The 13456-nt window shown below is 42.6% G+C and overlaps 1 protein-coding gene across 2 annotated transcripts in view; it reads left to right on the top strand.

The window, feature by feature from the left end:
- Positions 1–767: 767 nt before the first annotated feature.
- LOC133575157 (pro-neuregulin-2, membrane-bound isoform-like) overlaps positions 768–13456 on the top strand; it is a 129968-nt gene continuing 117279 nt past the window's right edge. For both annotated transcript variants that reach the window (XM_061927702.2, XM_061927701.2), the window contains exon 1: positions 768–1679. In XM_061927702.2, the coding sequence (XP_061783686.1) occupies positions 1268–1679 (412 nt within the window). In that variant the 5' untranslated portion in view covers positions 768–1267. The remainder of the gene's footprint in view (positions 1680–13456) is intronic.

Here is a 13456-nt window from a genome sequence, read left to right as displayed (position 1 = left end):
TGATGGTGCACCTTGTGTGTGTGTCAAAGCTGCTGAAAGTGACCTCTCTAGCAATTTCTTTATCATGTCCCCCCTATATGACACATGCATTCATCTCCCTCAGAGTGGACAATGAGAGGCTTTTCTGACCTCTACCGAAGGGCAGAGGTCAGATCACCCAGCCATCAATCACTGTCGTGATTGATGGCTGGGTGCAGGAGGGGATATTACATAGAGGTGGACAAAAAAAATGGAATTGTTTTGCATCACTTGATTTGTCACTGAAGAGCAACATGTAACTCAAAAAAAAAAAAAAAAGTGTGTGACGCTCATTGAGAGCATTTCGCAGCGTTACTCATCGCAACCGCAGTGTGTACAGCAGGCAGCTTCCGCTGTGCACTGTGGCTACCACACGACGCCTGGCAACACTATTGTGTTTTTTTATCCTTCTGCATCTCGCAAATCAGAGGCGCTTTTAGGGTGGTTTTTTTTTTTTTTTTTTTTTGGGGTGGTTTTTTTGTGTTTTTTTTGTGTTTTTTTGCGCAGGAAGTGTGCAATCCCGACGCCAGTGACCGGGCAGGTGATGCTTGCTCACGTAAGGCGCACGCGTGCGACGAGGGGCGCAGGGGACGCGGCTGGAGGGTGCGCGTTACTGTTGCACCGCCTCACCGGATAACCGCTATCTCATCCCGTCTGGTCTTCCCCCGTTTCCTCTCGTATGACTAACGGATTTACCGGACACAGACTTTTTTTTTTTTTTTTTTTTCTTTTTTTTTTTTTTTGACACCACAAGTGGATGAATTGGGCCTGCAGCAGCTCGGCGTGGATTGTTTATTATCCTTTACCGTGATTCTCTAATTGAGCGCAATTTTTTTTTTTTTTTTTTTTTTTTTTTGCTAATGCGCCCACCCATCCCATGCTAGCCTATTAGCTGGAGAGGAGAATTTACGAGTCTTGTTTGGCCTTTGAGGGAAGAAGACGAGGGGGAGGGTGCTGGGTGAAGGAGAATGCAGCAGTCACATTTTTGAAGCATGCAGAAGAAGCGGGCCGTTTCCGGTTCCTAGGCTGCTGTGTGTGCGTAAGCGCGTCCCTGTGTGTGCCCCCCATCCGAGGCCAGCAGCCGTATGGGGAAAGCATCGGCACACACAGATGGCATGGACACTTCCACAAGGTCTGCCGCTCTGCCCTGCCTCCTCCGCCGGAGCCCGTTCGCCGCCGCCGCCGCCGCCTCTCTCTTGCAGCTCCCTCCGCCGCCCAGCAGCACTGCAGCACAGCCCAGGCTGACGGTATGAGGCTTGATCCAGTGCATTTCTCCATGCTGGTCATCGGGGTCTCGTTCGCCTGCTACGCCCCGAGTCTCAACTCCCTCCAGGACCAGGCGTACCGATCAGCCGTGGTCATCGAGGGCGAGGTGCGCTCCTCCCCGGAGAACGCCTCCTCCCGGGAGCCGTACAGTGTGAATGTCAAAGTGCTGGACGTGTGGCCCGTCAACAGCGGCGGCCTCGAAAGGGAGCAGCTCGTCACCGTCGGGGACTTCGGGTCCGAGGCCTCATGCACCACGGTGGAGAAGGACCACAGATATATCTTTTTCATGGACCCCACCGGGGAGCCCGACGTGTTCAAGGCGTCGTACGCCCCCGTGGACGCCAGCGAGCCGGAGCCGAAGAAGGACGTGGAGAAAGTGTTGTGCGAGGACTGCGGTAAGTTTTTCCCCCGGTGGTGCGCGCAACATGCACGGCGAGGAGGTATAGGGGCCACCGGGGCTGGAAACGCGTGAACGTGTGGGGTCCATACATACAGTGTTTTGCGCGTACGCATGCGCGCCGATTGACACTTCAAACCTCTATAACCCGGTCACCCATAATCAAATGAGAAGCATGGCAGCAAATGTGTGTGTGCGTGTGTGTGTGTGTGTGTGTGTGTGTGTGTGTGTGTGTGGTATGGATGTGAGCACACCCTCTACCTTCCATCCACTGCAGACTCCAGCTGACTGCTGGTCAGTGCATTCCAAGCAAGATATGCACCATCACAAATTCAAGCCTAATGTGTGTGTGCGTGTGTGTGTGTGTGTGTGTGTGTGTGTGTGTGTGTGTGGACAGTAAGCTTGTGTTGAGGTGACCATAGTGTCTGTTGCCAGGAAACCAGTATATCAGATGTCAAATGATAACATGTATCACAGTTGTGACCATGCCAGTGGAGGGTTCAAACAGCTCATCCTATATTCCCCTGGATAGCTGAAACAGGGTTTGTAGCCATAAAGTGCACCACACACACACACACACACACACACACACACACACACACACACACATGCACACACATCTGTTGCACTTTTAGCTGTTCTTATCTCAAGTATTGTATCACCCACCATACAGCGTGATGTTTGCATGCTACAAGTGAGACAAATCTCTAAAGCAATGAATTGAACAGTCGGGAGATGAATTATTATTATTATTTTTTTGTAGTTCCTAATGGATCTTGAATGAATGAATGAATGAATGCATGTATTTAATGCGGCAGACATATATAGCAACACTTCATCACTCTTTGTAAATTGACAGACATGCAACGGCACCCACCGAAAAGGGATACGGAAAAAAAAGCAAGAATGCTTATCCATGTCCCGCCCCTCATTTCCAATAAACTTATATGTTGGTTATATATGTTGGTTATAGAGTCCAAGTTTCATCAGAAGATTTGATGGATACATGACAATTACAGAACAAGAATAACATATGCTGGAAAACACTTTGTCAATAGCATTGAGCGACCATGAGATTAGCTCCATCTTGCCTGGGTATCTTTCGTCTTCTGAAGCCGTGTCTTGTGTGTTATGTCCCTTATTCCACAGTGAGTTCTTTTGCACCTGTGTCCCACAGTTGAGATAGTCCAAACAACAAGTCATGTTTTTGATTGTTTCCCAGCAACACATTTTTACACATTTTAAGGTTGAACACTCTTAGGCTAGAAGACAGTTTAATTTCTCCGCTCACATTGTCCCACAGATTCACCCCCGCTATAGATAACGTTTGAACCTTGAATGTGGAATTCACCATGTTATGTTTGAATTTCAGGACACCCCTGAGTTCATGTGGACCATCTCTGAGTGAAAACAGACTCTGTATATTTGCAGGTAGAGCCCTTTGTGAGGCCATAAACATAACTTGAAGGATACTGTATTGGATTATATCATGTAGTTTAAGAAAATTACTCATTATGAACAGATCATTGGTATGAGCTCTATATGGGGTATAGCGTATAATTCTAATTGCCTTTTTGTGGAGCTTAAAGGCCTACTGAAACCCACTACTACCGACCACGCAGTCTGATAGTTTATATATCAATGATGAAATCTTAACATTCCAACAGATGCCAATACGGCCAGGTTAGCTTACTAAAGTGCAATTTTAAATTTTGCGCGAAATATCCTGCTGAAAACGTCTCGGTATGATGACGTCTGCGCGTGACGTCACGGATTGTAGAGGACATTTTGGGACAGCATGGTGGCCAGCTATTAAGTCGTCTGTTTTCATCGCAAAATTCCACAGTATACTGGACATCTGTGTTGGTGAATCTTTTGCAATTTGTTCAATGAACAATGGAGACAGCAAAGAAGAAAGCTGTAGGTGGGAAGCGGTGTATTGCGGCCGACTGCAGCAACACAAACACAGCCGGTGTTTCATATATCAATGATGAAATCTTAACATTGCAACACATACCAATGCGGCCGGGTTAGCTTATTAAAGTGCAATTTTAAATATCCTGCTGAAAACGTCTCGGTATGATGACGTCAGCGCGTGGCCCGAAAGATGACAGTCAAGCTTTACCATTGGCCTGTGGAGAACTGGCACAACAGAGACTCTTACCAGGAGGACTTTGAGTTGGATACGCAGACGCGGTACCGTGAGTACGCTTCCAAACATTTGATCGCTTGCCCGTACGTGCGTGCCGCTATGTGCATGTCACGTATGTAACTTTGGGGACTTTGGGGAAATATATGTGCTGTATGAACTTTGGGGAGGTGAACGGTACTTTGGGCTGTGGGATTGAGTGTGTTGTGCAGGTGTTTGAGTTGTATTGGCGGGTTATATGGACGGGAGGGGGGAGGTGTTTGTTATGCGGGATTAATTTGTGGCATATTAAATATAAGCCTGGTTGTGTTGTGGCTAATAGAGTATATATATGTCTTGTGCTGATTTACTGTTTTAGTCATTCCCAGCTGAATATCAGGTCCCACCCGCCTCTCACAGCATCTTCCCTATCTGAATCGCTCCCACTGCCCTCTAGTCCTTCACTCTCACTTTCCTCATCCACACATCTTTCACCCTCGCTCAAATTAATGGGGAAATCGTCGCTTTCTCGGTCCGAATCGCTCTCGCTGCTGGTGGCCATGATTGTAAACAATGTGCGGATGTGAGGAGCTCCACAACCTGTGACGTCACGCTACTCGTCTGCTACTTCCGGTACAGGCAAGGCTTTTTAATCTGCGACCAAAAGTTGGGAACTTTATCGTCGATGTTCTCTACTAAATCCTTTCAGCAAAAATATGGCAATATCGCGAAATGATCAAGTATGACACATAGAATGGACCTGCTATCCCCGTTGAAATAAGAAAATCGCATTTCAGTAGGCCTTTAAATAGCGGTTCAATAGTGCCCCTATAGGTGTGCCCCCAAACTTCAGCGCATCTTCTGAACAAGACAATTTGGAAAGATCAATGTTTGTAACTTTGTGGGAACCGTTTAGGAAAGGCCCTAAGTGTGACTGTCCTGCAATGGTCCTGGATACGTTTGGTCTAGTTCAGGGGTAGGGAACCTATGGCTCTCAAGCCAGATGTGGCTCTTTTGATGACCGCATCTGGCTCTCAGATAAATCTTAGCTGACGTTGCTTAGCACGATAAGTAATGAGTAATTCCGCTGGTAATCACAGGGTAAAAAATAACGTTCAAAATATAAAACATTTTAATCCATCCATCCGTTTTCTACCGCACCTGTTCAAGAAGTCACATTAATGGTAAGAAGTATTTTATTTATTTTTGGTTAGCTTCAGAATAACAATGCTATTAAAAAAATAAGATACTTATTATACTCTAAAAATGTTGGTCTTACTTAAAAATGCATGCATTTAGTTGTATTCAGTGTTAAAAAAAATATAATATGGCTCTCACGGAAATACATTTTAAAATATTTGGCTTTCATGGCTCTCTCAGCCAAAAAGGTTCCCGACCCCTGGTCTAGAAAAACTTGACATCAATGTCGCTGAACTGACAGTATTTTTCTGTACTACTTTTTGGAATGCACCTATGCACTTATAGCAATGTGCTAAGTGTAGAAGTGCACGTATTGAGACGGGCTCTGTTTCAACTTGCACACTTCCACACCAGTATGTATTATTTGTATAATAGTGCTGTGCCAAATCCATCACTGTCACTGCACACTTACTGGAAATGACAACTCACAATATTTACCCAAATCTTTGTGAAATTGTGAATAAAAGCCACTCAAATTAGTCCCTCCCCTTCCGCTACGTAGCTAAGATGGTGATGATTGAGGGTAGTTAGGATCCATTGCTGCATGCTCACCTTTTGGGGCGTGTTGAGCTGAATTTAGTCTTTCTTATCGCTGAAATGCGATTAAAATGGCAAGTGTAGAATAGGCTTGGGGACGGCGTGGCTCGGTTGGTAGAGCGGCCGTGCTAGCAAGTTGAGTGTTCCTGGTTCTATCCCCGGCTTCCGCCATCCTGGTCACGTCCGACACTGGTTAGGGCCTTGACACTATTAACTCGATCCACTCGACGTCCATTGCACGGGTCGCCCGGGGGGTGGGCTTCCCCACATCTGCGGTACCCTCCAAGGTTTCTCATTGTATCCCATTGGGTTGAGTTTTTTCTTGCCCTGATGTGGGATCTGAGCCGAGGATGTCATTGTGGCTTGTGCAGCCCTTTGAGACACTTGTGACTAAGGGCTATATAAATAAACTTTGATTTATTGATTGATTGATTGCATGTCAGCTCCCGCCATCAGCGTATGAATGGGTGAATGTGGAAATAGTGTGAAAGCGTTTTTAGTACCTTGACGGTAGAAAAGCGCTATACGAGTATAACTAATTTACCATTTTACCATGCTTGTGCAAAAAAAGCAATACTATAAATAGATTATATGAATTTGGCTGATGATCGTGCTTTTAATACTATTGTTATGTCGTGAAAATGCATGTTGATGACACATTCTAGATGTGTACCGCAAATTTGACGCGACGAGGGAACAAATGTCCCTCCGCCTCAAACTTTCAAACTTTATTTCAGATTCAAACGGTGCACAGTGCAAAGTGGCTTCTAAGTCAGCAATCTTCGGCAAATACGGTACTTACAAGTATTATCACTGGAGGACGAGGAATAGCGAAACATGCTACACTACACACCGTAGAAGGATATTCTAACCGCTAAACTAGAGCTCTTGAATGTAAACAGAGGCGGTGGATCGATACTAAGATAGTATATTTTCAGTGTGTGGTCAATACTACAGATCAACATTTTTACTATCAAAAAATATTTTGTCGTTTTTATTATTGTTTACAAATTCATGTCCTGGACACAATTGTGTGTCATTTATTGAGTGTGTGGAACAGGATATACTTGGCCATCCTGTGTGACATAGTATTCAACACACCAGTAACACTATTCTGGGAGACAGCAATACTTACTGCAATGGTGTGCTGGAATGATCCAGACTCAATACAAAGTGCTACAATACGTTTTTCTTTGGTGATATGAATGGTTCCTTTTGGTGATGGGCTTCAAATCAGGCCTTAAATCATTCAGCAGCTCAAAAATGATATGTCTCCACTAGGGTTGTACGGCATACCGGTATTAGTATAGTACCGCAATACTTATGAATCATATTTGATACTATACTGCCTCAGGAAATATGTCCCTGGACACATGAGGACTTTGAATACGACCAATGTAATATCCTGTAACGACTTGGTATCGCATTGATAACCAAATTTGTGGTATCATCCAAAAGTAATGTAAAGTATCAAACAACAGAAGAATAAGTAATTATTACATTTTAACAGAAGTGTAGATAGAACATGTTAAAAGAGAAAGTAAGCAGATATTAACATTAAATGAACAAGTAGATTAATAATTAATTTTCTACTACTTGTCCTTAATAATTTGGACAAAATAATAGAATGGAAAATGGAATATGTTACTGCATACGTCAGCAGCTAAATTAGGAGCCTTTGTTTGCTTACTTACTAAAAAAAGTTTTCTTGTATGTTCACTATTTTATTTAAGGACAAACTTGCAATAAGAAACATATGTTTAACGTACCCTAAGATTTTTTTGTTAAAATCAAGCCAATAGTGCAATTTTTTGCGGTGCCCTTTATTTAGAAAAGTACCGAAATAATTTTGGTACCGCTTTAGTACCGGGACAACACTTGTCTCTACTATTTTTAATTCTGAGAGTCCAAATATGTTGACATGGTTGTCCGTCGTTTGTCATTTGTGCATAACTGTCTGTTTGCACGTGCTAAATATAGACACAACAACACTGTCTGTGAACACTTTCAGGTTTGAAAAATCACATTACAAGTGCTAAATGATTACATTTTTATCTCCTCCTCCCAGATAATCTGCATATACTGTATTCTGCATATGCATGCAGGAAAACACGTTACATGTATTGCACTAGTTATTTAGCAAGCCTCTGCGCATAAGTTTAGTAGGTCAGCTTTGTGTGCGTAATCAAGTTTACATGTGTTTTAATATACCCAACCCTTGAGTAGATCAAGCCTTTAGTTAGTTCATGAATGTGCAAATGTTATCAGTGTAATGTAACCCTGTCACAAATCAATAATTGTTGATGCACAATTACCAGATTGACAATATTTAAAACTTTCATTGTGAATTTCAAGTACTAGAGTTTGTCCCTCCCTTTTTGCCACGCAGCCAAGATGCCGATGATTGAGGGTAACACCACGCTGCATTTCCCAGACTTGCCGTTGGAACACACGTATGCACTTAAAGTGTACGTGTGGAAGTATGTGAATTGAAACATTGCCAACGTCTCCCCAGAAGAGTGCATGCCTTTATTGCTGCAAATTGGCAAACAAGTCTGTATTTTCTTTTTAAAGGGGAACATTATCACAATTTCAGAATGGTTAAAACCATTAAAAATCAGTTCCTAGTGGCTTATTATATTTTTCAAAGTTTTTTTCAAACTTTTACCCATCACGCAATATCCCTAAAAAAAGCTTCAAAATGCCTGATTTTAACCACCCGTCCATTTTCCTGTGACGTCACATAGTGAAGCCAACACAAACAAACATGGCGGAAAGAACATCAAGCTATAGCGACATTAGCTCGGATTCAGACTCGGATTTCAGCGGCTTAAGCGATTCAACAGATTACGAATGTATTGAAACGGATGGTTGTAGTGTGGAGGCAGGTAGCCAAAACCAAATTGAAGAAGAAACTGAAGCTATTGAGCCATATCGGTTTGAACCGTATGCAAGCGAAACCGACGAAAACGACACGACAGCCAGCGACACGGGAGAAAGCGAGGACGAATTCGGCGATCGCCTTCTAACCAACGATTGGTATGTGTTTGTTTTGCATTAAAGGAAACTAACAATTATGAACTAGGTTTACAGCATATGAAATACATTTGGCAACAACATGCACTTTGAGAGTGCAGACAGCCCAATTTTCATCAATCAATATATTCTGGAGACACTCTTTTCCTGAAAGCTGATCTGTCCAGTTTTGGAGTTGATGTCAGCAGGCCAGGGAAGCTAGGGTCGATAGGGGGTTTAGCTCGCTCGTCTGCGGGAACAAACTGCCGCCATTGCTTGCCGTGCTACCGAGGTCCTTTGCCCCTGAATTGCTCACACACTCCGGCAGATTCAATGGGGGTCTGGCGGCAGATTTCTTTGACTTTATCGTTGGAAATGCATCTGCTTTGAGTGTCGCAGGATATCCACACATTCTTGCCATCTCTGTCGTAGCATAGCTTTCGTCGGTAAAGCGTGCGGAGCAAACGTCCAATTTCTTGCCACTTTCGCATCTTTGGGCCACTGGTGCAACTTGAATCCGTCCCTGTTCGTGTTGTTACACCCTCCGACAACACACCGACGAGGCATGATGTCTCCAAGGTACGGAAAACAGTCGAAAAAACGGAAAATAACAGAGCTGATTTGACTCGGTGTTTGAGAAAATGGCGGATTGCTTCCCGATGTGACGCCACGTTGTGACGTCATCGCTCCGAGAGCGAATATTAGAAAGGCCTTTAATTCGCCAAAATTCACCCATTTAGAGTTCGGAAATCGGTTAAAGAAATATATGGTCTTTTTTCTGCAACATCAAGGTATATATTGACGCTTACGTAGGTCTGGTGATAATGTTCCCCTTTAATATTTTTTTCATTTAATTTTATGATCCTGGTGATGGCAGGTTTATTTGTGTCAGGTGTCCATAAATATTAGTGGTCACACAAGTAATAGTAATAGTACTTGACCATCAACTGTTCCTTGAATTCATTCATCTTAAATAGCCCCATGACCTAAACTGTCCACTACATCAGTGTTTTTCAACCTTTTCTGAGCCAAGGCACATTTTATTTAGTGAAAAAATCCGGAGGCACACAACCAGCAGAAATTATTGAAAAATTAAACTCAGCAGCCGATATTGACAATAAAAAGTCGTTTTCACAATTGTTTTATATAACTTTAAACCATAACCAAGCATGCATCAATATAGCTCTTGTCTCAAAGTAGGTGTACTGTCACGACCTGTCACATCACGTTGTGACTTATTTTGAGTTTTTTTGGCATTTTCCTGTGTCGTGTTATAGTTCTTGTCTTGCGCTCCTATTTCGATGGCTTTTCCTGTAGCAGTTTCATGTCTTCCTTGAACGCTATTCCCCGCACCTGCTTTGTTTTTGCAATCAAGACTATTTAAGTAGTGCGGACGCTATCCTTCTTTGTGAGGACATTGTTGATTGTCATGTCATGTACGGATGTACTTTGTAGACGCCGTCTTCTCCACGCGCTGGAACTCTTTGCTGTCGTCCAGCATTTTGTTTTTGTTTATTTTGCAGCAAGTTCAGTTTTAGTTTTGTTTTGCATAGCCATCCCTAAGCTTCAATGCCTTTTCTTAGCGGCACTCGCCTTTTGTTTATTTTTGGTTTAAGCATTAGATACCTTTTTACCTACACACTGCCTCCCGCATATTGTGATCACGACAAATCATGTTCCCGACATCTACAAAGCAATTAGCTACCTTCTGCCACCTACTGATATGGAAGAGTATTACATGGTTACTCTGCCGACCTCTAGACAGCACAGACACTCAACGGCACATTATTTGCGGATTATAATTACTGGTTTGCAAAAAATATTTTTAACCCAATTAGGTGAAATTACATAATCTCCCACGGCACACCAGACTGTATTTCACGGCACATTGGTTGAAAAACACTGCACTACATTATCCGTGAGATGGTTTTACTTCAATGTCACACCTCTTTTAAGGAGTCATCAACATATGTGGTATTTAAACCAAATGTCTGTGATTATATCATCATTGTCAATAGCAAATCAACATAACGTTGGTGCCTTCTGCATACAGGAAGTGCCTCGAGATAACTTTTGTTGTGTTGAATAGACGCTGTTTAAATGAAGTAGAATTGCATTAGAGGAAGTAGAAAGAGGAAGGAACTCAAACGTCTGCATAACGAACTCATCTAGAAAGCCCGGCTAACTACGTGATGTTCTATTTTTAGCTCTGTGAGATGCTAAAATGATCAAGTCATTTATTTATGACAGGGCTGTTGTAATCAGGCTTCAGTCTGGAACACATTTTGCAGGCGCTGGTAGCCTCTCTCCCTCTCCATGCTCGAGGAGACAATCCAGAGTGGGTTTTGACATAGTATGTGCATTATTGCAAAACATCATAAGGCTTATGAAAATATATTTTTTAAGGATTCTTATTTGAAATTGTTAGAGCACATATTAATACAATCTGCGCATGCCCATGTTAAAAAAAAGCTCACCATTGCTCTGCAAACACACACCCTGAGTCTATCCATCCATCCATTTTCTACCGCTTGTCCCTCTCGAGGTCACGGAGGGTGCTGGAGCCTCTCTCAGCTGCATTCGGGTGGAAGGCGGGGTACACCCTGGACAAGTTGCCACCTCATCGCAGACCCTGAGTCTAACCAATCCAAAATTGGGCCTAATCCTAGTCAGCCAATCACAGCCCTCCTTGAAAAACACACACACCCACGCACACACACACACACAGGCGCACGCACATACACTTGCCAATTTGAATCCATCTGCTTGATGGTTTAGTTGTGATTTTAGCTCTAGGAATTAATTTGTGCTTGATGACTTGCAATAACAGGAAATGTTTATTTTGTTTTCAATGGTGCAAATTGAGACCTACAGAAAATTGCATATTGTTTAGAAGCAAACAAATCCTATTGCCCTCTGTCATGTCTCTGTTCAGTGAATATGATGTCTCTTTGAATGACGACACATCATGAAAAAAGTATAGTACTCACATGTACAAATGTTTCTTTTATCAGACGGACAGCACCATGAAGGCTTAGCAACTGTCTATTAAATCTTGACATTTACATCAACTACAGCAAGTCTCAGAGGCACAGACCACTTGCCGTGACAAAAATCATGAGACAGCAAATCCTTTTTTTTTGCAGTGTAAACAAACTGGTGTGTATTTAATGGAAAGGCAAAAGTGACCAAGTGTTTTTTTTTAGTTTTTTTTTTAGCAGTTTATGTGTTGGGCATTGCTTAATCCAGTAGTTCTTAACCTTGTTGGAGGTACCGAACCCTACCAGTTTCATATGCGCATTCACCGAACCCTCCTTTTTTTTTTTCAAATTCAAGACAAAGTTATTATATGTTTTTGCTAACACTTTAGTATGGGGAACATATTCTAAGTAACAAAGACTTAAATTAGAGTTTTTTGGACACTAGGGGAACATATTCTAAGTAACAAAGACTTAATTTAGAGTTATTTGGTTAGGGTTAGGGTTCGGGTTAGGGTTAGGGTTAGAGGGTTAGGGCCAGGGTTAGAGGGTTAGGGTTATAATAAGGTCATGCCGAATAAGGCATTAATAAGTACTTAATAATGACGAGTTAAGAGTCAATATGTTACTAATTTGCATGTTAATAAGTAACTAATTAATGGTGAATATGTTCCCCATACTAAAGTGTTACCATGTTTTTTTACTGGTGCACAAAATGAACCGTCCATTAACATCACCTTGTTCAAAGAACAAAACCAACACAGTGCATAAACTCACAACAAATGACACACCTGCCAATCAGTCTGACTTCTGCTGTTGCCGTATCCGTAATACGCCGATAGGGAGAAGTTTTTATTTACACGATGAGTCGGGTGTGTTTTGACCTCCGCCGAACCACTGAGCCCGACTCACCGAACCCCTAGGGTTCGATCGAACCCAGGTTAAGAACCACTGACTTAATCCCTCTACCCTCCATCCAATACCCACAGTTACTTTTGTCAGTGTAGCATTCAGATTACTAATATTATTAAGCCTTCACTATAATGGTTTTGTGTATATTCCAAAATACACTACCTAGCCAAAAAAAAAACAATCATCTGAATTTAACAAAGCAAATAAGTAAAAGCCAATGAGTATTATGTTTCAGCTGAAAACACGTTATTTAACCCAAACTGACGCGGTGGGTACTGTGGCTAACCATGTCGAAAGATATGGTCGTGAGAATCTGACCCCCAAACTAATTTTTGGCATTTTAATCATGAGAAAACATCTAAGGAGATGGAATGAAACTACTAAAATTGGTTTAAGAACTATATGGGAACGGCGTGGCAAAGTTGGTAGAGAGGCCGTGCCAGCAATCGGAGGGTTGCTGGTTACTGGGGTTCAATCCCCACCTTCTACCATCCTAGTCACGTCCGTTGTGTCCTTGGGCAAGACACTTCACCCCTTGCTCCTGATGGCTGCTGGTTAGCGTCTTGCATGGCAGCTCCCGCCATCAGTGTGTGAATGTGTGTGTGAATGGGTGAATGTGGAAATACTGTCAAAGCGCTTTGAGTACCTTGAAGGTAGAAAAGCGCTATACAAGTACAACCCATTTATTTATCATTTATCATTTATATAACGTGTCGTCAAAAAGTTGAAATACTGTGGGGAAACTATATGTGCAGCGATCCGAATCTCCCACCATCAATACCAGATGATGTTGATAAACTAATGTAACAGACATTGCGTGCCATGATCAAAGGCAAAGGCAGTCCAGCCAATTGTCACAGCGTTTATAGTATTAACATTTTTTTGGCCAGGCAACGTGTAGCCTTTTTGTTGTGGATTGTCTGCCATATTTCTGGGGTGTAAGATTCGGCATTCACATGTAGTTTGATTGTTATGTTGCCGGACAGATGTCTAGGCTTTTGTACA

The sequence above is a fragment of the Nerophis lumbriciformis genome, linkage group LG35, assembly GCF_033978685.3.
Source record: "Nerophis lumbriciformis linkage group LG35, RoL_Nlum_v2.1, whole genome shotgun sequence".
Taxonomy (NCBI): domain Eukaryota; kingdom Metazoa; phylum Chordata; class Actinopteri; order Syngnathiformes; family Syngnathidae; genus Nerophis; species Nerophis lumbriciformis.
This window is presented reverse-complemented; position numbering and strand designations above follow the sequence as displayed.